This window comes from Sceloporus occidentalis, unplaced genomic scaffold (genome assembly GCF_023333645.1).
Source record: "Sceloporus occidentalis isolate IW3139 unplaced genomic scaffold, rSceOcc1.0.p SCAF_59, whole genome shotgun sequence".
NCBI lineage: Eukaryota > Metazoa > Chordata > Lepidosauria > Squamata > Phrynosomatidae > Sceloporus > Sceloporus occidentalis.
Window position 1 is genome coordinate 5,324,904 of NW_028317039.1, and position 22,096 is coordinate 5,346,999.

The 22,096-nt window shown below is 37.8% G+C and overlaps 1 protein-coding gene across 1 annotated transcript in view; it reads left to right on the plus strand.

The window, feature by feature from the left end:
* LOC149287583 (partitioning defective 3 homolog B-like) overlaps positions 1 to 22,096 on the plus strand; it is a 532,650-nt gene that overhangs the window by 417,099 nt on the left and 93,455 nt on the right. Inside the window, exon 22 of the mRNA XM_089492770.1 lies at positions 10,296 to 10,431. Coding sequence (XP_089348896.1) covers positions 10,296 to 10,431 — 136 coding nt within the window. The remainder of the gene's footprint in view (positions 1 to 10,295; positions 10,432 to 22,096) is intronic.

Here is a 22,096-nt window from a genome sequence, read left to right on the forward strand (position 1 = left end):
TATACTGGACTTCTCTACAGTGCTTATCTGCATAGTAGGATCCTTCCTCTTTCCCTGACCCCGTGACAGGGTTGAAACACGTCCTTTAAACTTCATATTAGAAGTGAATGTGCATGTTTGACCCTTAATATATGTAATGTGATGTTGTGATGGATGAGGGGGGCTCAGTGGGAGTTTTAAGTGCTGGCCCCTAGTAGGGTAAAAGGCTTTTCAGGATCAGCGGCTACATACAACAAATGTTGAGCCGGGCTGCCTGTGTTGATCCCCATAGGATAACATGGAAAAAGTAGGTTCTTCTATTGTTTGCCCTCCTCCCTGGAGAAAGGAAGCAATTCTCCCATAAGCCACCTTCTCAACAACCCACGGGTGTCCCATAATCTCATTGATTTATTGATTAATATGTTCCAAAATTGGTATCCATGTGGATGATCTAAAGAATCCCCTCCAAGACTCATATCCCCTCCTGTAGTTGGCTAACAGAGAGGCAAAGCCAGGGACTAATCGGATCGCCTGGTTTCCATTACATGTGAGATAACAGATAATAAGCCATTAGCAATAAATTAGGGGTTATAGATGAATGTGCAGCGGCATCAAAAGTTTCACACGCACAACCGTATAAAGAAATGTTCCAAGGAAAACAAATGCACTGAAAGAACTAAGTGTATTAATTATTATTAATTTATTAATGATGTATAAAAAGATATATGACATTTGATAAGAATGCAAAAAAACAGAATGTTGCAGAATCTTGTAATACCTTTTTTATTGGACTAACAGTATTTAAAATAATAGACGAGCTTTCGGGAGTCCTCCCTTTATCAAGTCAAAAGCATTTCTGACCAAGCAAGTGAAAAACACAGTTTAAAACTGACCAGTACATGTTCTGATACAGGGTTAAAACAGGGGTTAAAACAACACGGTAGAGAATTTGCAGACAAAAAACTAAGAGGGTCGTAAATAGTAAATAGTGGCATATACCGCACAGATAAGGCTAGAGGGGGAGCAGGGGTGAGCGTGTAGGAGAAAGAGAAGAAGAGAAAAAAAAAACACAGGTTGTAGGAAGTTTTGATAGTGTGCTAAGAAGCTCAAATCCACATTAAGTCCTCTGTTTTTACAATCATAAAAATGTATCATTTTGGCTTCAAATGTCTTTCTTTCTTGGGTGTTTTTGAAATGACCTCTCAGTGTTTTGATTTTAAGGTCATGTATGGAGTGACCGGTTTGGGTGAAGTGGTGCCCAACTGGAGTGCAAAGGTTTTCTTCATCATGATGATTGATGGAGTATCTGTGCAGATTCATCCTTTTATTGAGTTGCTGGCAGGTTTCACCGATGTAACACCCTATAGTACATTTGGTGCATTGAATCATGTATACAACATTTTGTGAAGTGCATGAGTATGATCCTTTAATATTGTATGTCTTGTTGTTGTGGGTGGCTGTGTTGCTGGTACAGATGTGTTGGCAAAGTTTGCATCTGGCTTTGTTGCATGGTTTGCTTCCATTATCTGTGTGTGTTGTTTCAGTATGTAGTTTGCTACTCACCAGCTTTTGTTTGAGATTAGCTGGTTGTCTGAAGGCCAAGATGGGGGGTTCAGGGAAAATTTCTTTTAACACCACATCCTCTGCTAGCATTGGCTGCAGATCCTTGATGATTTTTCGGATTTCTTCTAGGGCAGGATTGTATGTGGCTACTAGAGGTATGCGTGAGGTGTTCACGTGGTGTTTGTAGAGCAGAGTTAATTTTCTTATTGATGATCTTAGGTTTGTATCCCTTTTGTTTGAGTGTCTCAGACAGTGTTTTTAGATGCATGTCTCTGTCATCAGTGTTGGAGCAGATGCGGTGGTACCTGGTGGCTTGGCTATGGATGATGCCTTGCTTTGTGTGGGATGGATGGAAGCTGGATTTGTGCAGGTAGTTGGATCGGTCTGTAGGTTTTCTGTATAGGGATGTATGTAGTGTGTCCTTGTTTATTGTGACAGTTGTATCCAAGAAGTTTACACTTTCTGTGGAGAAGTCCATTTTGAGTTTGATAGATGGGTGAAATCTATTAAATGCGTTATGGAACTCTCTGAGGTTTTCTTTTCCGTCCGTCCAGACAATGAAAATATCATCAATGTAGCGATAATATTTGTAGGGTTTGTGAAGTTGTGTTTCCAAGAATCATTGTTCCAGGTCAGCCATAAATAGATTGGCATATTGTGGTGCCATTCTCGTCCCCATGGCAGTGCCCATGGTTTGCAGATATATATTGTTGTTGAAACTGAAGTAGTTGTGTGTGAGGATGAATTCTATGAGTTTAGTAATGGTTTGAGGACTGTATTTCTGGTTATGAGTATGTTCTGAGAGGAACAGAGAGCAGGCCTCAATTCCATCTACGTGTGGGATGCTGGTATATAGAGATTCCACATCCATGGTTACAAGTATAGAATTGGCAGGCAAGTCTGTAATTTGACTGAGTTTGTTAAGGAAGTCAGTGGTGTCTTGTACGAAGCTCCTAGTGTTTTTAACAAAGGGACATTTGATAATATCACATTTTATTTCTAACACCATAATATTGTCTTTATTATCCATACTATCCTTTACATTATTTCTAGGGGGGTGGCCAAAATACATTACAATAAATTACAGTATGGTTTGCTGAATTAAGGTACCACATTGGGGTGGGAGGGGGCTTCAGAATTCATTACAAAAACATTGTTTGAATTTAGTTATATACATATTATTACATATAAAATACCAGTATACCATACTACAAAAGACGATTTTTAGTCGTCTCATCCTATTTTGGTTACACATACTGGCACACCTGTCTGTAGTGCCAAAAACATACCTTTGTGTATTTAGTACGTAGTTTGTACCTAGGGTAACCTACAATAAAAGGGTTAATGCTTTGAGTTGGAAATAGCATCTTCATTTCAATATCTCGTCAGTTGAAGTAGCATTGAGTGGGTTAAAGGCTGAGACACTGATCTGATTTTCTTCCAAGCTGCTTTTGTTTTATCTATTTTTTCTCCATGTTCTCTTGCTATATAAACAGCCATACTTATGCAAAAAGGGAGCTTTGCATTTTAAAAAGAGATTTTTTTCTGTTCACGTAGCATGGCCATCTGATTAAAACCATATATTTTCCTCATCATTTATAAATGTAAAAAAAAGAGACAAGATGGTTTATTGGTAAAGTCTACCTTTTGCCACAAACGTGGGAAAATTGGTTATTTTTAATATCATCTTATCAGTCTTGTGTTCTTTATTACTGATGACTTCATTGGGCTTGAATTCAATGTGTCTGCTGCATTGGGGTAAACGAATAGATTATGTATGCGATATTTGCTCAGTGCTGATTGAATTCATCTGGTGGGTTTGAATGCAGTTCATATATTCATATAATTGTCAGGAGCCAAGTTGAAATTCAGAACTGTTGCTCTCAGACTATGTATGCTCTCACGTTACCTGGCAGTGGGAAAAATAGCAGAAATACTACCGGAATGCAATTCTATAACACAAATTCTCTTTAGTAAGACTCATGGACAGTGCATTAACCCCATGTGTGCTGGTGACTGAGTTTTCTGAGAAAACCAGAAACTATCAAATGTTAATACCTAAACATGATTTACACATGAAGCTTCCGGCCTACACATGAAAGCATCTTATTTGGTTTCATTTATGCATATATACCTACTTTAATACATAAATGTGGCATCAATGTGATAAGTACATGTGTATATGTGTGTGTATATATATATTTATTTATAAGGGTAATGTTATTGGGAAAAATATTCAGATGGAGTACTGTGCCTAACCTGCACACACATGCTAACACACACACACCTACACATTCATGCTAACACATTTACACATAAAAGCATACACATCTACACATACACAGTCATGCTAACACACACATACACACATACATACATAAATACAAACATACTCACTGTCTTCATCCATTTACCTTCCTGGATACTTCTTTCTAACTGCTCACACATTGTGTAAGAGCACACTCGCCTTCACCATGCCATTGAGTAACATTACGTTGCGTGACCCTGCCCAGTTCCCTCTTCCACAGGTGAGCCTATCCAAGTCAAGCGGACTCTTTTTTTGTGTGAATTCTGGTTAAAATTGCCCCCCCCCGGCATACCCACTCCTGCAGTACTCACATCATCATTCACAGATTCACATTTACATCCATTATAGCCTTGAAGTAAAGTTACACTATGACTTTACTTGAATGTCTTGAATGTATATCATATAGTCTTTTATGTATCATGTTTTCTACCACTAAAAGTAAGGATCACTTTTAGTGCACGCTTTCAGAATTAACCAAATTGACACCAGAATAACAGACCCTGCGTCATACAACAAGCCCATGTTTACTATTACGGAAAAGTAATAGTTGTGTTCTCTGACAAGGCACACATGAATACACATGAGGAAATGGGTTGGTGAATGTGCCAAGGGGCTGGTCAGGTATATGGCCTGAGAGAAAGGTATCTTTTCTACTACTATGATGCACTGTGGATATTGTCTATGGCATAGCTCCCTTGCATTCATAAATGTCCATATGGGAATATGCCCTTAATGGTCATCTATGTAATATCCTTATACCAGCATATCAACCTGCTTAATGCCACATTACTCCAAAAAAATATTTCCTGTGGCATTAGTGAGCCTCGAAATACTCTCAACTGTGTCCTTGGCTATGGAGAAACAACTTTTCTCTTTTTTATTGTCCTTCAATTTGGACTCCTTCACAAATTTGCAATGTCCAGATAGAACCAAGAGTTTGTCCAATTGTAAAGGATGGAGCTGCTCCAATTCTGCCACTTGAGTTGTCACCAATTTATATTGTGTGTAAGAGGGCCCTACAGACAGTAACAAAGAAGGCTCTTATAAACATAGCAAGGATCTGCATAGTAGGGATTTGCACCATGCTTCAAATGGCAAAAATACATCAGCACGAGAGATATGTGATCAAGACTGACCATCGTAGCCTTCTCTTGATCAAGGCTGGCCAGGATATACTTCTCCTGACCAAGACTGACCATGATAGCATTCTCCTGATCAAGGCTGACCTGAGTAGCCTTCTCCTGACCAAGGCTGACCTGAGTAGCCTTCTCCTGACCAAGGCTCACCAGGGTCACATGCACCCAGCAGTATTTGATGTAGTGAGTTATGTCTCTGAAAAGGGCTATAGCCATGTATACAACAGGTCTGGTTCAAAATGTCAACATTCAGCCTGGTGAGTACCTTGATGAGGAGAGAGACCACTATTTTTATCATAACATCTCTCCCCTTCTGCTTTTTCGGCAGCTTTACATGTGTATTCCTTTCTGAGTAGGATCATTTAAAATGGCATACATACATACATGTACTGTATATTCTTTGGACCTTGTCAAATAATTAAGCCTATACCTTATAACCGCATACTATAATCTGACATAAATCCTTAGTAAAATTGGCACAATATTATTTCTAAATGTCTACTTGTGAGATACAGAACCAAATATAATATTCAACTGTAAATATATTCGTAATGCTGTTTATCAGTAATAAGATGTGGTTTTAACATTCAGTTAGAATCAACATTGGCCTTTTAAAGATGCAGTCACTCATTGCACTACTATAAATGTAAATGACTTTAGATTAAATCTGTTACTTTGAAAAAGGCTTTGACAACATATGAGTGTGGATTCCAGATACAGTGCAACGTATGCTTATGGGGAATATGCAAATTCACATCCAATAGTGAAACGAGGCTACGATTTTTTTTTTATTAATTTCTGAAGGGGACATACCAAGATATTTTGGACAATGCTATGTCTCCAACTTATTGGGAACAGTTTGGCGAATGTCTTACTCTACTCCAGTATGACTGTGCCCCAGTGCACAAAGCAAGGTCCATACAGACATGGTTGGATGAGTTTGGTGTAGAAGAACCTGACTGCCCTGCACACAACCCTGACCTCAACCCCCATTAACACTTTTGGGATGAACTGGAACTGAAGATTGCGACCCAGGCCTTTCATCTAACATCAGTGCCTGGCTTCAAAAAAATCCTCTACTGGATGAATGGGCAAATATTCCCACAGGAACACTCCAAAATCTTGTGGAAAGCCTTCCCAGAAGAATGGAAACTGTTGTATCTACAAAGGAGGGACCAAGTACATATTAATGTCTTTGTATTTAGAATGCAATGCCATAAAAGTCCCTGTTTGTGTAATGTACATACATACATACATACACCCACACGTCCTTACATACATCACATAGCTTGGCAGATATATATGTGTGTGTGTTTGGATCTGCATAAATAATATAAACTGCATTATGTTTAACCCTTCTTTCCTGATATCTTAAGGAAGAAAAAGGCAGTGGCAGCAGCTCATGGATTCCATCTGAGAAGCCACCAAACCACCCTGTGTAATCTAAATATATTATATATGGAACCCATGTGCTGCTGCCACCCCCTGTCCCCTTTCACCCCATCTCTCCTCTTTCTCATTATCTCCCCTTCTCTCTATCTCTCCCTGTTCCCTCTCCTGATTATATCTCTCCATTTTCTCACCTTTATCACAATTTATCACGCCACCTTTCTCCCCATCTCTTACCTTTCTTAATTCCTGTGGTGGGAGTGCAAGGTCTGTTCTTACCAATCTCTGTTTCAGTGCTACATAGCAGTGCGTGCCACTTCAATGTTGAATGTCAGTATCAATAGCTGACATCCTTTGTAAGGGTGCAGTGAGATGGACCTTGCGCCCCCTTTATTTTGGCCTGACATTTTGCCATAACAGAGGTCTTGCCATAGATTCATCATCGCTGACCGAGGAGTTCAAATAAGTGATAATCAAAAAGTTTTCATGTAACAGACTAAAAACAGAGCCACTCATGAAGAATATGTGGGATGTGCTTCAAGCCACAACCACAATGCCTGATATTAATAATGTATCTACATGGGGTCAGCATATTAATGAGGGCTATATGACATGATTACAATAAATAAAAAAAAAAAAAACCCACCAAGAGAACTGAAGTGTAAAAGACAAGTGATAAAATAACTGTGCTCAAACACAGCAATGTACTTGGCAAGGAACATGCAGCTATGGGTTGTTGCCATACACATGCCTTACTAAGTGGGGAAGCATGCAAGGGGGTCATAGACGTTTATGCAAGTGCCACAGATGACATCAAGCTCTTGAGGGCTCAGAAGAGGGGCTCAGGCATTAACTAGTGAAGGTACTTAACCATCGGGCTTCCTGTAGCCATGGCTGTATTTTCAGCCATCTCTTCATGCCTTCTCTGGCAGATTTGTGCATTATGTCCCATTCATTGGATACACCAGTGGTTTGTCTCTGGTTCTGCTCCCATCTACTCCCCTTCTGGCTTGTTGTTTCTCTGCTTCCCATTTTGACCAGTTCCCTGACATAACCCTGGCTTCTGATTTTGTATAAGACACACTCTGATTGTTCATCCCTGACCTTTGCCTTGAATTATTGACCTGTTCTTGTAATTTATAGTACTTAGCAACATGTCCCTGCCTCAAGGCTACAGCATCAAACCTCGCAAAAGGGACTCAGAAAGTTCAGTTTGGCTTTTTCAGTTTAATTACAGTTAAGTTCAATTTCTATATAATATTAGCAAAAATACCACAATATTTAGTGACATGTAACAAAAACAGTAAATTGATCTGAAAAAAGGAGAGAGCATTTCAAAGTACTGTCAATTTATGGCTGTAGGAGGCCAGATAGGTGGCGATCAGGTAGAGAAAACAACAAGGTAAACAACATTTGGCCAAAACAAACAATGTCTCAAAAATATATATTTGCTAAATATACATGAAAACATATGTAACACCACCAAACATGAATTTATAAATTGAATAGAAGCTCTGGTAGAGTAGCCCAAATGTGATTGATTTTATCTTGCAAGGGCTTGGAGCTATAGGAGAGGGGTAGTTATAATGGCACTGTACTATAATTATTTAAGAACACAATGGTACTATTTATCACTATTGATATCTTGTGACAGTTTGTCACATATTGACATTTTGTGACACCTTCTATTAAGGATTTATAAAAAATGATTTTGTAGCTAATGCAAACATTTACTCTGTGCCAATATTCCTCTGTATTTTTGTGTGTAAATCCTGAATCATATATTCCACTTTAAACAGGTGAATGCTATGTGGCTATTGAACAAATGACATACTCAACCCTACGGATAGTTTTAAGTGTCCTTTCGTTCTGACATACCATATTTGTGTGACCGTGTTACTTTATGGGCAAATCCAGCATTGGGCAAGGACAGGCAACAAGGGTCAGAATAACTCCATAACTCTATATATAATTATTCTTTGGTGCCAGTCAGCAGTATACACTAGTTACCAAGTGTGAGTGGCTGGTAATAAACTCTGGTAACAATGATGTCTGCATTAAAATAGATGGTGTTGATGGATACCAAGCAAGGTCCAAACCAATGAAACTTAGAAGCAGTTGCTTTTTACAAGAACGATCATTAATATTGAAGGCCTGTTTCAGTGTGGTTGTTTTCCTTTTCAGGCATCATCGATATTTTAGTGTTGTTTGGCTAGAATGTCTATTTGTGCCTATTGGGAAAGTGTTAAGTCTGTGATTTTGGCACAGATTGGTTATAAGGAGACACCCCTGTGAATTCTGGCAATAAGTTGCTTATGTAGAAAATGTAGAGCTGGATGTTTTACAGAAATTTGTTGCAACAAATAATGATTTGGGGAATAAATGCAAACCTGTATTTTAGCAGATGAATGAGCATTATATGAATTGTGTGTGTGTGAGCATGGATGTGTAATTGTGTGTGAGAGAGCATGGATGTGTAATTGTGTGAGAGAGCATGGATGTTAGTGAGTATGAGTAAGTATGTGCAGTTTGTTTAAGTGTTGTATGTTGGAAGGGGGCAAGGGGCAAAGAAGGCACAGACCAGTTGTTTGGGGGCAATGATCGCACAGACCAGCTGTTGATGTTGGGGGCCCCTGGGGCAATTTTTGACCCAAGGCCCCGTGGTTTCTAGTTATGTCCGTGGTTGATGCCCATACCCATGTCATTACAGTTGTAGAGTTGTAGTATTACATATTGTGCCTCCTGAACCCCTGGTCTCTTCCATTTTCCAACACGCACAGTGCTGCTAAAGCAATCCTCATAAAATTCGACATTTGCCAGTATATCCGACAGCCTGTAAGTCAAAGATACCCAAGAAAGTCCGGGGATATGTTAGCCCTGCCTTTACCTGCAGCCCAGATTTGCGTGTGTGTTCATTCAAAATGAGCTCACCTGGTATGTTTTATATTACAAAATTACCCATAGTACCCAGCTGGGCCATTTTTAAAAGTGCTTGCCTTTGAGCCCATAATGTGGGTTAATATATCTATCTAACGTTATAATGGATGTGTTTGCACCACATTTTCTGTTGGTTATTGCTCAATATCACCATACTCCAGAGTATATATTTTCACATATGGGTAGTTGGATATTATAGATAGATTTTTCCGTTGTTGTAATCGACACTTTATCTGTGTTTTTATTTGCGTTTGGTCGATTTTTGCTGGTTATGTCCTACTGCTCTCAACCTTCCCTTTAATCCCTTTGCCAATGACAGAATCCCCTGCATATTGCTTTCAAGGACTTAGAGGAGAAATATGAGTTCATGATACAATGTATTGTGTGACATTTGGAAGAGTTAAAGATTTTAACAAAATTCAGGTTACTTTAGGGTTGGAAAGGTCATTATGAAGAAGCATGGTGCATATGAGTTATGAAAGCCCAACAGGAGCCAGTAAATAAAAAATAGATGATCCTCAATGCTGCCTCCAGCAGGGAACGTGTCCAGTGTTTAGTTCTTATTTTCTGTGGATGACTTTTATTTCCCGTACGTATGTAAAGAGCCTTTTGTGTGTGTAAAAAAAATGTCATCTTGCAGGTGTTGACTTCCATGAAGATTTATTTTTTGGTCTTTCTGTTGCTTGTGCTTATTATGGCTTTTGGGCAGTGGGGGGGCTGTTTTTCACCATTGTTTGCATAACATTGAATATTCATGTTTGTCTAATTTATAGATAAGCTAAAAAACATTTTCATTGTCTGTGATACTGTTTTTATTCAAAGTAGTTAAGCTCCTAATATAAGGATTATTCAACATCCAGATGGTAACAGGCTTCGATGGAAATAATGCCTGTAAACATTAACAATTTGCATTAAAGCAAATGAGCATTTTTTAGCAAATGATAGTTATAAATATGCATTCATTGTATCAACTTGACTTTCAGTGGCCGCACATCATCTGGGAATGCAGACCGCATCCAGCAGCTACGGATGGAGTACCTGCAAGCAAGACGTGAAGGTTTCCCTTCATATGAAGAAGAAAGTGTGACAGAAAGGCCATCAGAATATGAACAAAACTGGGTAGGTTTATAACCTGTTAGTTTCAAATGTTTTATGGATTTTTGGATGAAATATAGTTATCTTTTTCAGCATTGTAGCTGTTATAGAGACCTTATGAGGACATTTAATAGCAATAGTATGGCATACTTTAAAACATTTGTTAAATAGCCAGCTGTGTACCGTGTACGAATATCATGTGACAGGCAATAGCAAACATGCTTGCCTCACTTCCTGTTATTCTGCTAGCCACCATCTTGTGTCTGGGCACTGAAAAAACGTAGGGCTTTGTGCCTGAAGCTGTCTATGGCAGCTGGAACGTGATCACCAGTATACCAGTGAATGAGGGGTTAATACTGCATGATCACTCCTGTATGAATGATCAAAGGGTATGGGGGCTCTGCAGCACTTTTGCTGATCAGTCCAGATTTCTGGGCAGACAGCAGCAGCAGTGCCACTGGGATCACCATGATGCCCATGATGTACCGTGTTCGTCAATGGTCCTATAGGGACATTTTCTCATGATGTACCTGGTAAACAAGTTGGTTTTCTCTTTTTCTGGATTTTCTGTGCAGTCATCTGTAAATGTGGGTTGGACAGGACTGAGTAGCACACATGTGAAATACTGGGTCACTTGGCTGGACTTTCCCCCTATGCTAAAAGTAGCCAGTCCTCCCATGGACTCACAGAAGAACCTTCTCAGACTGGAGTTTACATGTTAAATCTGTTAATACAATAATTGATCAAATATAAAAAGTAAACTATATGTCACGGGAAGACCTGTGACAATATCTTTTTATGTGTAAGAGGTTGGTTCTTTATAGTGGTTTGCTGCTGAATGTCCTGGAATATGTGAATGGTTTTAAACTGTTTGTGTTCACCGAACTGATTTTCACCTATTTTAGGTAAAGTTGGCAATAACTTAAGGGCTGTTGCAAAGATTGGCATCATAGCCTATGATGATAGCCACACTCCTTGCGTGGTCTAGTACCAGAACCTCTGATTATTATTAGAACTTGTTTGAAACATACATGAGCATGAGCATCATGTACTTAATATTTTTTTACATTTTTTTAAATAAGTAGGCACTAAATTAAACCCACATAATGGTTTCCAAATATAAGGTTTGAACCATATTAAAAGTGGAGTTACCATGTTCCTTCTGTTCAGTGTGAGGAGTCCTCAGTATAAGGGACCTGATAAATGCAACTAGTCAAGAAGAAACCAACTTGATGGATTAAATGAAAAAAAATTTGTTTTATGTTCTTTTTTTTTCATTAAAAGTAACTAATTTTACAATAGTTTGTAAAACCTAAGGGTTTATGGAAAACATCCACTATATATATAAATAATATTAAGGAAAATAAGATTTCATGCAATGACAATGGGATCCATAAATATATGGTTAGGAATCTTTTTTAAACAAATAGTTTTTCTTTCTTACATTTTTACCGATTCTCTTCTTGTCCTGCCTGATAGTTTTCTTATGTATTACCTTTGTTTCTATGATACCCTTATCCAATCTTGTTTATGTACTTTTCACTAATATACTGTGATATTCCTCCCCTATTTACATTCCGCTTAGTGTAATGTCCCTGGCTTATCATTATTTGTATGTCTCGCCGGTACTGCAAACATACCTTATCGCTAGAAAACAAAGTAATCTGCTTTTTGTATTGCCCCTTGTCTGCTAGTGCTATAGAACAACCAAGCTATAAGAGATAAACATGTATGTCCTGACTACATTCAAAACTATTGACATAGGTTTGACTGATGTCATCTGCAGTATGACATCGTATGTTTCAAATAAATAATAATTCCCATAGTTGTGAAATGTGATGATGCTTCAAGTTACATGGCAACAACCGCTTTTCCTTATTTGGTCAAAATTAGAGAGTGATGTATTTCTTATTATTAAGAATTAATTAACCTGGCTCAGAAACATTATTAAAACGATTTATGAGAGGAGGTTATGAACGGAGGCCATTCCTGATTTCATATAACGTGCTTTCAGAAGTAATTATGATGAGTTCTTCATTGAAAATGTTTAATTTACCTTGATAAAGCCTACAAACAACACCACAGAACTTGTATACTCTGGTCTAGTTTGCCTTCTTTCTATTGCACATGTACTCCATTCCTACTTTCTATTGACTGCTCCTATTTGAATGGTATGACTTGTATGATCTGTAACTGCCTCCATTTGCATTCCAGAATGTGTTCTGTATCTTATCTGAACAAATGAAATATATTTGATGTCCTCCATGAAAACATTTTGATTTGTTTGCATTTTTGAAATTTTCCATGATTTCCCAAAATACAACTGGAATAAAATGTGGTATTGTTGCGTCATGAATTTGAACTTTAATCTATTGTAGTGGAATGCAACATCTGTCATAGTCAAGCTTGGGTTTCAGAACCCACAAGTCATATATTCAAGACTTATTATAAGTTTACTCATCTTAGGATCGCTTCCCAGAAGCAATGCCACCAAATCTGTTTGCTTTGGTTTCTGGGATATTGTGAATATTACTGTCTATTACACATTTTTAATAATTCCAAGATTTGACAAAGCATCTAAGCACTGAAGAAAGAGCTTCAGTGGACATTAGTGATCAAAAGTACCGGAGCAGCAAACCAATTCACTTCAGATTTTAAAATGTCAGATTTCAATATAATTAGAACTTTAAATTCCCTTTCGCAGTATGGAGGTAATTTTTTTTCGCTGTACAGTGATTGACTGCATTTGTAAAATTATTTTTCTCTGAATCCTCATTAAAAAGAAAAGTGCTTTCTAAGTAGCAAATAGGGCAGATAGCGTTTCCCCCATTGTTAAATGTTGTGTGCAGTCGTTAAGGAGATTTTGTGGCTCTGTATTAAGTCATCCAATTATGGTTCATGCATGCGGAAATCTAAATGTAATATCAGATTGTATCATTATTCTCTGCTGTGAAAGGTGCACTCAGTTTTAAATGTGGCTTTTGAAAATATGAATGAAAATTATTTCATGGAAGATGGCATTAAATATGTTATCCATATAGAGCAAATTAATTCATAGTATCCGTATCCATCATCTGCATTTACACTTTGTAACGTAACGTCAGATTAAGTATTGTGTTTGTCCATGGGGAAGAAAATGTTTTACCAGTACTATTGACATTAGCGATAAAAAAAATAATAATGCATATACTTAGGAGCTCCTTGGGTTGACCTGGAACCTATGGCAATAAGAACTGATTAGTGGGCCTGCAGGGCAGTATTTGATCTCCAGATCTTGAGGTTAGGTTAGAGTGGTGTTTGGTCCCGGCCATTACCTGTCCATTTGTGCCTCTTTCAGTTGGGGGCTAACCTTGTTTCATGCACAAGTAGACCCACTTCATGTCTATTCTTAGGGATAGGTGCCTCTAGGTATCTTAGAAGACATTCTTGGTTTTTTTTTGTTTTTTTTTAAGCACGAATTGAAAAGATCAATCTAAAAAAAAAAATCCTGTGCATACTATTTCCAAATTCCTTTCATACCTGAGTAGGCACTTTAACACAGTACTCAAGTATGAAACATGTCAGGTGACAGTATAATTTATTTAGCACTGTTTTCCAAAGCTTGTTGTTGATAGATATTTATCTTTGGGTTTGTTCATTAAAATAGGAGTTTGCAGAAGCGAACATTCTAATTTGCTAACTTCACTATCATGGGCGTCTGCAGGGGGGAACAAGAAATTTTCGGACTTAAAAAGTTAGCCCATCGATCAAAACCAAACATACAAACCCCCCCCCCAACAAAACACGGGCATTTCAAAAATTAATCGTCTATCCTACCAATCAGGCATAGTTGTGGACAACCTGTACAACGACAGAGATAAATCTATTTCACGCTCTCCTGCCTCCAATTTAGCTTAAAAATCAGGTCCACTACCACATAACCACACCGGCAGCATCTCGCAGTTCCACTAAATACAAGGGAGGAGATGCAATGTGCACCTAGACTTCATGTAACGTTGCTGCTCAGGTGTAGTGTTTTGCTGCACATGTCCCTTTTCATGAGATCACAGTAGAGTACTGCTGGACTCCCGCATAACCTTGGGCAGGAATAATAAATAAAATAGACTAGTGTCTCTGTACTGTACAGGTAAGGCTACTACAGTATCAACCATGGTATCAATAATGGAAGTGCCAATACCTCATACAATTCTGATGATGCCATTCCCCATTGGAATAGGTAGAGCATGTTAGCCTCACACATTCGCCACCATATCTTGTACTCAGCCCTGAAAACATTTCTGTGGTCACCCATGCCCACTATGTAGACTTCAGTAGACTTTCTGATTGAAGGACTTTACTGGCCCCAGTTGCAGTTATACCAGTAGGATGAATGGACAGAATAAGGATACGCACGATTGTCCTTTCATGCAGGAGACATTTTCTGATGGAAATATTAATGCAATATTAAATTTCAATCCACCCTCAAACTCTCTGGTTGGTATTACACAATGATTTGTGCAGTTCCATTTCATTTGGCAAGATTTTTTTTTGTTAAATCATCCGACATAAATGAGATGAAAATTGCACCTTTTTGAAAAAATAAAATGCAATTTTTTCAAATGCAAAATCTTGTATAGGGTGAACTCGATCCACTTACATGTTTTTCAACCTTTCAATGTAACTATATAAAAGAACTATTGTGCTTAGATTTTCTGGCAATAGTGTTAAGTTCTTGCTAAAGAGAAACCATTTAAGGCACTTGTCTGGTGTTGAAGTCTTTTCATGGCAAAACCTTTTTGAACACTTATTAGGATCTATAAGAAAATACAGGATGTTCCAAAGCGATTGATTTAGCCTCCACTGGGTAAATGAGTTTCTAGTTTGAGACGTCTTCTCTCTAAACTTTTAACCAACAAGGCATGTTGAGACATAGTTACATGAACTGGGGTCACATACACCAAGGAGTTGCTAAGCAATACACCGTACTGTGAACAAGCGCAGAATACTAATGACTGTATTCCAGGCTGTGTACACTCCTGCCTACACCTGCTGAACATGCAGCATTTGACATCTAACCCTAAAGTGAGATTGCAGTCATCTCTTCCCATTAACGAGAGTCCTTAAAAGGAATTTATTTAAAAAGCCATTGGTTATGTGATCATATTACTCTCACATATATCTTGGCAGCAGACCTCCTGCAGCGTCATTAGTCCTGTTCAGAGTCGTACTGAAAACTGTTATAGCACATAAAATGCCAAGACTAGTTCATTAATATGAAGTGCAGAGCATATTGGTTGAATAACTGAAGCAATATACCCTACCATTGAATTGAAAATGGCTTAGCTCTAGTAACTATTTAAATTATAATATTAGTGTTATAAAATACAATATTCTATGTGTAATATGTTCCTAGCAGAATTTAGCTGAGTTGCCCCTGCTGGCTCCCACCAGTTCCCTCCGCATTTGCCGATCTCGATGCTGTAGTTCTGGGATATAATATAATTTCCCAGCATGCTGCATTTTAAGGATATGTGGCACAGAATAAGCTATTGAAGATGTGCCAGCTTGACAATGTGTATGGAAATCAGAGATCTCCCTTGTAGCAGTGCCACACTGATCGGTCTAATGTGGCAGAGGGGCTGCTGTTCCCCTGAACCGCCACCCTAGGCCTAGTCAGCCTAGGCCTAGTCATCCTAGGCCATAATACATCACTAGTCCACCCAAGATGATCTGCTGGTTCAATAATATTAGTTCAGGCAACCTGGGTGGGGTCAAGAACTCTATTCAGGGAGCTACCTCTACTGAAAAGGGTTTTGGAATTAGGATTATGATATCTTTCAGGTGACTATCTTTTATTAGTATTTAATTGCAAAAGAATGACGTCCTAAAAATCAATCAAGAAAACTATAAGCATACACTTATTTAAATCCATATGGAAAAAGGGATGACTTGGCAAGACATTTTTTCTTATTAAAATATGATTAACAATGAAATATAGTCAATCAGGCAGGTACAGCAATGGTTACATATAGGAATATCAGGCTAAGTACTTAATTATATATATATATATATATATATATATATATATATATATATATATATATATATTGTAGTCATAGAACGCATTCATTTAAGAGTTGGAAGGAATATACCAGTATTAATTTTTAATAATGTATTATTAAATACCATATTAGTACCAAGTTGGAAGCAAACCATGTCACATGATATGACCAGGTACTTCTCATGCCTGTCTTTCCAAGCTGTATGTAAGTAACCCGCCAAACTCCCTAGGTTTGAGAATACTTCAATAAATCAAAAAGTCTGCTAACCGCACTATGTCTTAATTTGTCAGCACTCCAAACTAGAAGGAAAAATATGGTTCGTCTTGTTTTGTTTCTCCATCCTGAAGACATTACACACTTCTGTAAAGAGAGCGAGAAGGTTGCACTAGATTTTAATGGCCAAATAATTCGTAGCTCAGGATGTTGGGTTTTCAGTACATTACCCTCCTGAAAACCTCAGACGTTTTTTTTGGATCGCGGCTAGAAACCAAAATTTCAGTTACAAGCATTCCTATCCTCTAGTGCAATGGGAGAAACTGCATGTTTGTGTAACACTAGAACATTTGTAGTCCAAAACCTCTTTTGACTAATGAAATTGAAACCAGCATAACTTGGCTTTTTTTAAACAAAATTCTTAGGGAAAAGAAAAGAGCACTCGTGACTTCTTAGAGATGACTTTATTGAATTATATTGCTTGTGTGGATACTTGGATACATGAAATAAAATATCGCAAGTTTCAAAGTGAACCCTGTTCTTATTATATGGGTGTTTTCTTGAAAAAATTAGAAATTACAGAAATGAAAAATAAATGACATTACATGTGCGGTCTTTAGTGTCAACAGATGCATTTGTGAAACCTACTCATTCTTTATTGTGCATTGTCAGTGTGTGTGTGTGTGAGCGCATGTGCAAAATAATACATTTGCTGTACTATACTTCCCAGTAGAATCCTATACGTGTTTACCATACAGAATAATCGAAAGATTAATATTCCAGAAAAGCGATAGTGTTAACTGGAAGCTGCATATTAACTAAAGCATTGGATTATGGTAATCTGAAATGCATGTTAGCTCATAATCACATCCATTCATTTTCATGGATATAGGGGAGAACTGAAACAATCTGCAAACACATTTACAGATTTGTGTCTCTGTGGCCTCCCTGGCAAGAAAACGTTAGAAAACCAGATTTAAAAAAAACACATCATTGCAAGTTTGTAAGTCATGAATAATACATGTATGATCTTAATAGTGTTAATGTATGCATTGCATTGTTATACTTTTTTAAAGCTTCCGCTTATCGGTGTAGTTAAACATGGTGTTATCTGTTGTGAAGTCTAGTTCAAATTGAAACCTATTATTGGGACAACCTAGAAAAACCATGTAAACTTTGTACCTTTTTCAGTGTTGGTCTAAGAAAAGATGTTAACTCATGGATGCCATATTGGCATCAGGCTCTGTCCACTGAGAAGTCACATCCTGCATCAGAGTTACTTGTTTTTGATTGAACCCCCTAACATAATGACTATAAAAGCATGGTTGTTTAATCATTTTCATGAGATTCAAAAATATTTGCTGCCTGTTAAACATTTTTTTGATCCCATAATAAAATTGATTCCATAATTATAACTAAAGTAACCTTTGGCTGTGACGGCGACACATGCGTTGAGTGCGTCTCCCCTCTCATCCAATAAACAGACGTGTTGACTAGAGTCTTAAGAAGTTAGAATAATAAGACAGTTTATGCAGTCTTCATTAAAACGTGATACCTTTTATTGAGCTAAAACAGAAAGAGATGTCCCATACACTTTTGGGACCTCAGTGATCTCCTCATTAGATGAAATGCCTATAAGCGTGTAATATTGCACACCTAAGTCATAGTCTTCAGACATAGCTCTGTTACAGTCGCTTGTTCTTGATCCAGCGACTAACACTACTTGAATTTAGATGTGTTATAATGTTGCCCAGTAAGGCATTGCAATTCTTAACCAATGCAAACAACTCTATTAAATTTATCCAAAGTACTTCTGAAACCCAGACCTGCCTGGAGAGCATTTTAAATGTTCTATTAACTTGCAATTTTGTTTATTTTAAAAGCCTTTTAATCAAATTGCTACTCACAATATTTACGTGCAAAGTGGAAATATTTCAGTGTGGACCGGCGTATATGAAAGCTTTGCTATTCATTTACCCAAATAACTGATTTCAGTGAGAACACAAAGTAAATTACCTTTATGGAAAGCTAAAACCATATGGCTGTAGTTGTAAATAAAGTGGAATGTATATATATATGTATATGTATGTATGTATATATATATATATATATTATATATATATATATATGGCCTTGTCACCATCACATATTACATACATATGCTGACTTTTGCTTTAGGCTTAGCATGACCCGCTTCTGCAGAGGCCGGTAATGCTGTCTGTAGTGAGGGCAGGTTGAATGGGTGGAAGCTCTTAATTCATGCTGTGTGCAGTGGTGGCGAGTTTAGGCGGGCAGGAGTCTGACTATGTGGTGGGGTGGGACACTGAAAATGTTGTGTTCAGTGGGGGCAGGAGTCTGACAATGCTGTGTGCAGTAAGAGCGAGGGGCTGAAAATGCTCTGTGTGGTAGGAGAAAGGCTGGAGCTGCCAACGAATGGTATGTGTGGTGGGTAGGATGGACTTGGGACGCAGAAGAAAAAGAGGGAGAGCAAGAGAAGTAAAGAAAGGGGAGGAGGTGGAGTGAAAAGATGGAGGTGAGAGAAAAGAGTGAAAAAAAAAAGGGGAGGGAGAGAAGAAAAAGGGGGCAGAGACAGGAGAAAGTGAAAGTGCCTGCCTATAAGTTTTATGATGGACATATATGCTAGTATCTAAATATTTACCTTCATCATTTTCAGTGCACCCCAATAAAGCAATTTTGTTGCATTAGTCCTATGTTGAGATTTGTGAAGATGAAACAGATGACTTCACTAACATTGCAACTACCAACAAACCATCACTTTATCACTTTATCCTGTCACTGCCAGAAGATGCCGGCAGCGCCTTTCAGAGTCATGCATCTGGCAGAAGGAGGGTCAAGCTTGCATTCCTTGAATACTCCTGAAAATGACATACCAAAGTTAAAGTACCATTGTAGACATTTACTGCGTGGTCATTTTGGTGCATTCTGCAGAGGACTGGCCAACCTGTGTGCTGGCAGATGGTACACTATGCATTATGTCAGTTTTAGCTGGATAACTGGGAGGTCAACTGATAAATAGTAGTTGTAGGGTTGCTCAGTGCTATGTTGAAATCGGGCATAGAAGATCTGCACATAATTGAGAGTTCCTACATCAGAGATTGGCTGAAGTTGAAAGATATTCATAACTTTAAAACAGTCAATCCGCTTTTCCTAGAACCTACATTTTACAGTTTAGTTCAGTAAATAAATCAAAGTAAATCAGAAGCACCAAGAAAGTGGTCATGGTTGTTTTATTATCTACTACAAAACAAAAAGTGTGGCCTAATACTTGATAGGTACGTCTACTGCTTAGCATCCTTTGTGCGATCTGCATTATCACTCTAGAATGAATTGACTAGAGAAATAGAGAAATATTGTTGTAAGTGTAGTGTTAAATGTGATACCTATCTACAGCATATCTACATTTGTGTCTTTAAACCTGTTCAAGTGGTCCCTTTTAAAGTTAGGGATATTTTTCCATAGATCAGTTCAGAGCACACCGATAACCTTTAGAAATAACTTATTAACTCTAGAGACTCAACAAACAGCTAATCCCCACTTATCTGATGTTTGAGAGCTGTCTGGAGACTGTAGCCCACTCAACCTTTGGTGGCTAGACATGCAGGAACATGTAATCCTTTGTTAATGTGCCCTGTGCTGGCAGTGTGTGGTATCCCTTCTGCACCAAGACTGGCACATGCTCAAAAGAGCCTCGGTTGGGTCATTGAGATGATTTTATGTCTCTGCTTTCTTTGGATTCATTTTCTAATGTGCAATTTTTTAATGAGAAGTTGTATTTTCTTGATTTCCCCAACTTGAAAAAAATAATACAATTGTCAACACAGAAAAAAAGGAGCACCTAGACAATGGAGGCTCACATAGTCAAAGCACTATCTCCATTTGTGGTACAAACTTTTGATATTTAGGATACCTTGGAGATCCAAATGTTTTCAAATGTCTTCCATATAATAAATATGATGAAGGTTAATGAAGGTTAGAATAAATTTAAAAGGGTGGGTAGTTTGTGTCTGCAGTTTGGAGCACGAGTAGCATTGAAGACGCCTCACTGTCCCATACAGACCCACAATTAAAAAAACATAGAATGTAAGTGCTTTAATATGCATTCTGTAACCTGGAAAAATATTAATAATAATTTTGCTTTAGGAGAAGCTGCAGCTCCAGAGTTGGTTCTGGAACTGGCTTTTGGTGAGAATAGCACACATGGGCTTTGGAAAGCAAAACGTAGGACTTGAGAGGGCAGTGAAAGATGCAAATGCATGGCAGGATCCCTCCTTGTATTTACAAGGGGAATCCAATCAAAATGTAAATGGACCACTCAGCTATTATATGCTTTAAAGTGCATATGATGGCTGGAGTGTCCCTCTAAGCTTGTAACTTTCTGTCCCATTAAAAGGACCCTCTATACATTGATATACATTCATTATATCTTACAAACAAACAAACATCATTTTCAGGAGAAGCTGTAGCTCCAGGACTGCAGTAGAAGACTGTTGAGCCTGGACTGGAGCAAACTGGTAGAAGGTATATCACATGGTAGGAGACATGTTTGGCTGAATCTGCATTAAGGAGCCTGCAATGGCTAATTGAAAACAAATGTATATATATACATTTCTATACTTTTTTGGCAGAGTTTCTCATACACAAGTAGCCTTGTCAAAGTTGCACAAAGACACAAAATAAACACACTTGTGAAATGTTAAAAGAGCAGCTTTGAAATATGTCCCACATTCTGTATTTGTGGTTAAATGTTGCAATATCGAATTTCCTGAACACCTGGTCTATAGATGTTATGGAAACAAGAATGAGACGTAAAACAGCTATGCAAGCTGTTGTACTTAGTGCCCTATATTGTGATTTTGTATGGTTTGTAGGACACAATTAATTACCTCTTGCAATGAGGACAAACAGTCATATGTAGGTTAACATAAAACACAATTATCGTTGTAGATAAAGACTATCAGCAACAAAATGGGCCAGAGGCATTTTAAATTGTCCCAGAATATACTTTCATTTTTCTGGAAATAAAGAGCTTTATTTAGTGTTATCCAACTGGGTTTAAAAGTTTATGCTAATCCCTGAAGACGAAAGTATGTCTAATTCAGTATAAGGCAACACAGAGATAAGAAAGCTTCAGTTAGCGGGTCGGATACTTGAGACAGTGTAATATAAATCGAACATTTAGCTGCCAGCCATACCCTGTCAAAAACAAGGCTTCTATCTTTGTAACTAAATAAAAGATACCATTCATTAGGTTTAAAATGTATTAAAAAATAAAATCTTTTCATGTGTAGTGATGATTTATTATTTTTCCCCCCTAGATTTTGAAACTGTTACTTTTATGCAGATAGTGTTAAGTATCTTAGCTCTCTAAAAACATTGTGCAAAAAAAAAATCCTAAATATAATTAACGCCATGTA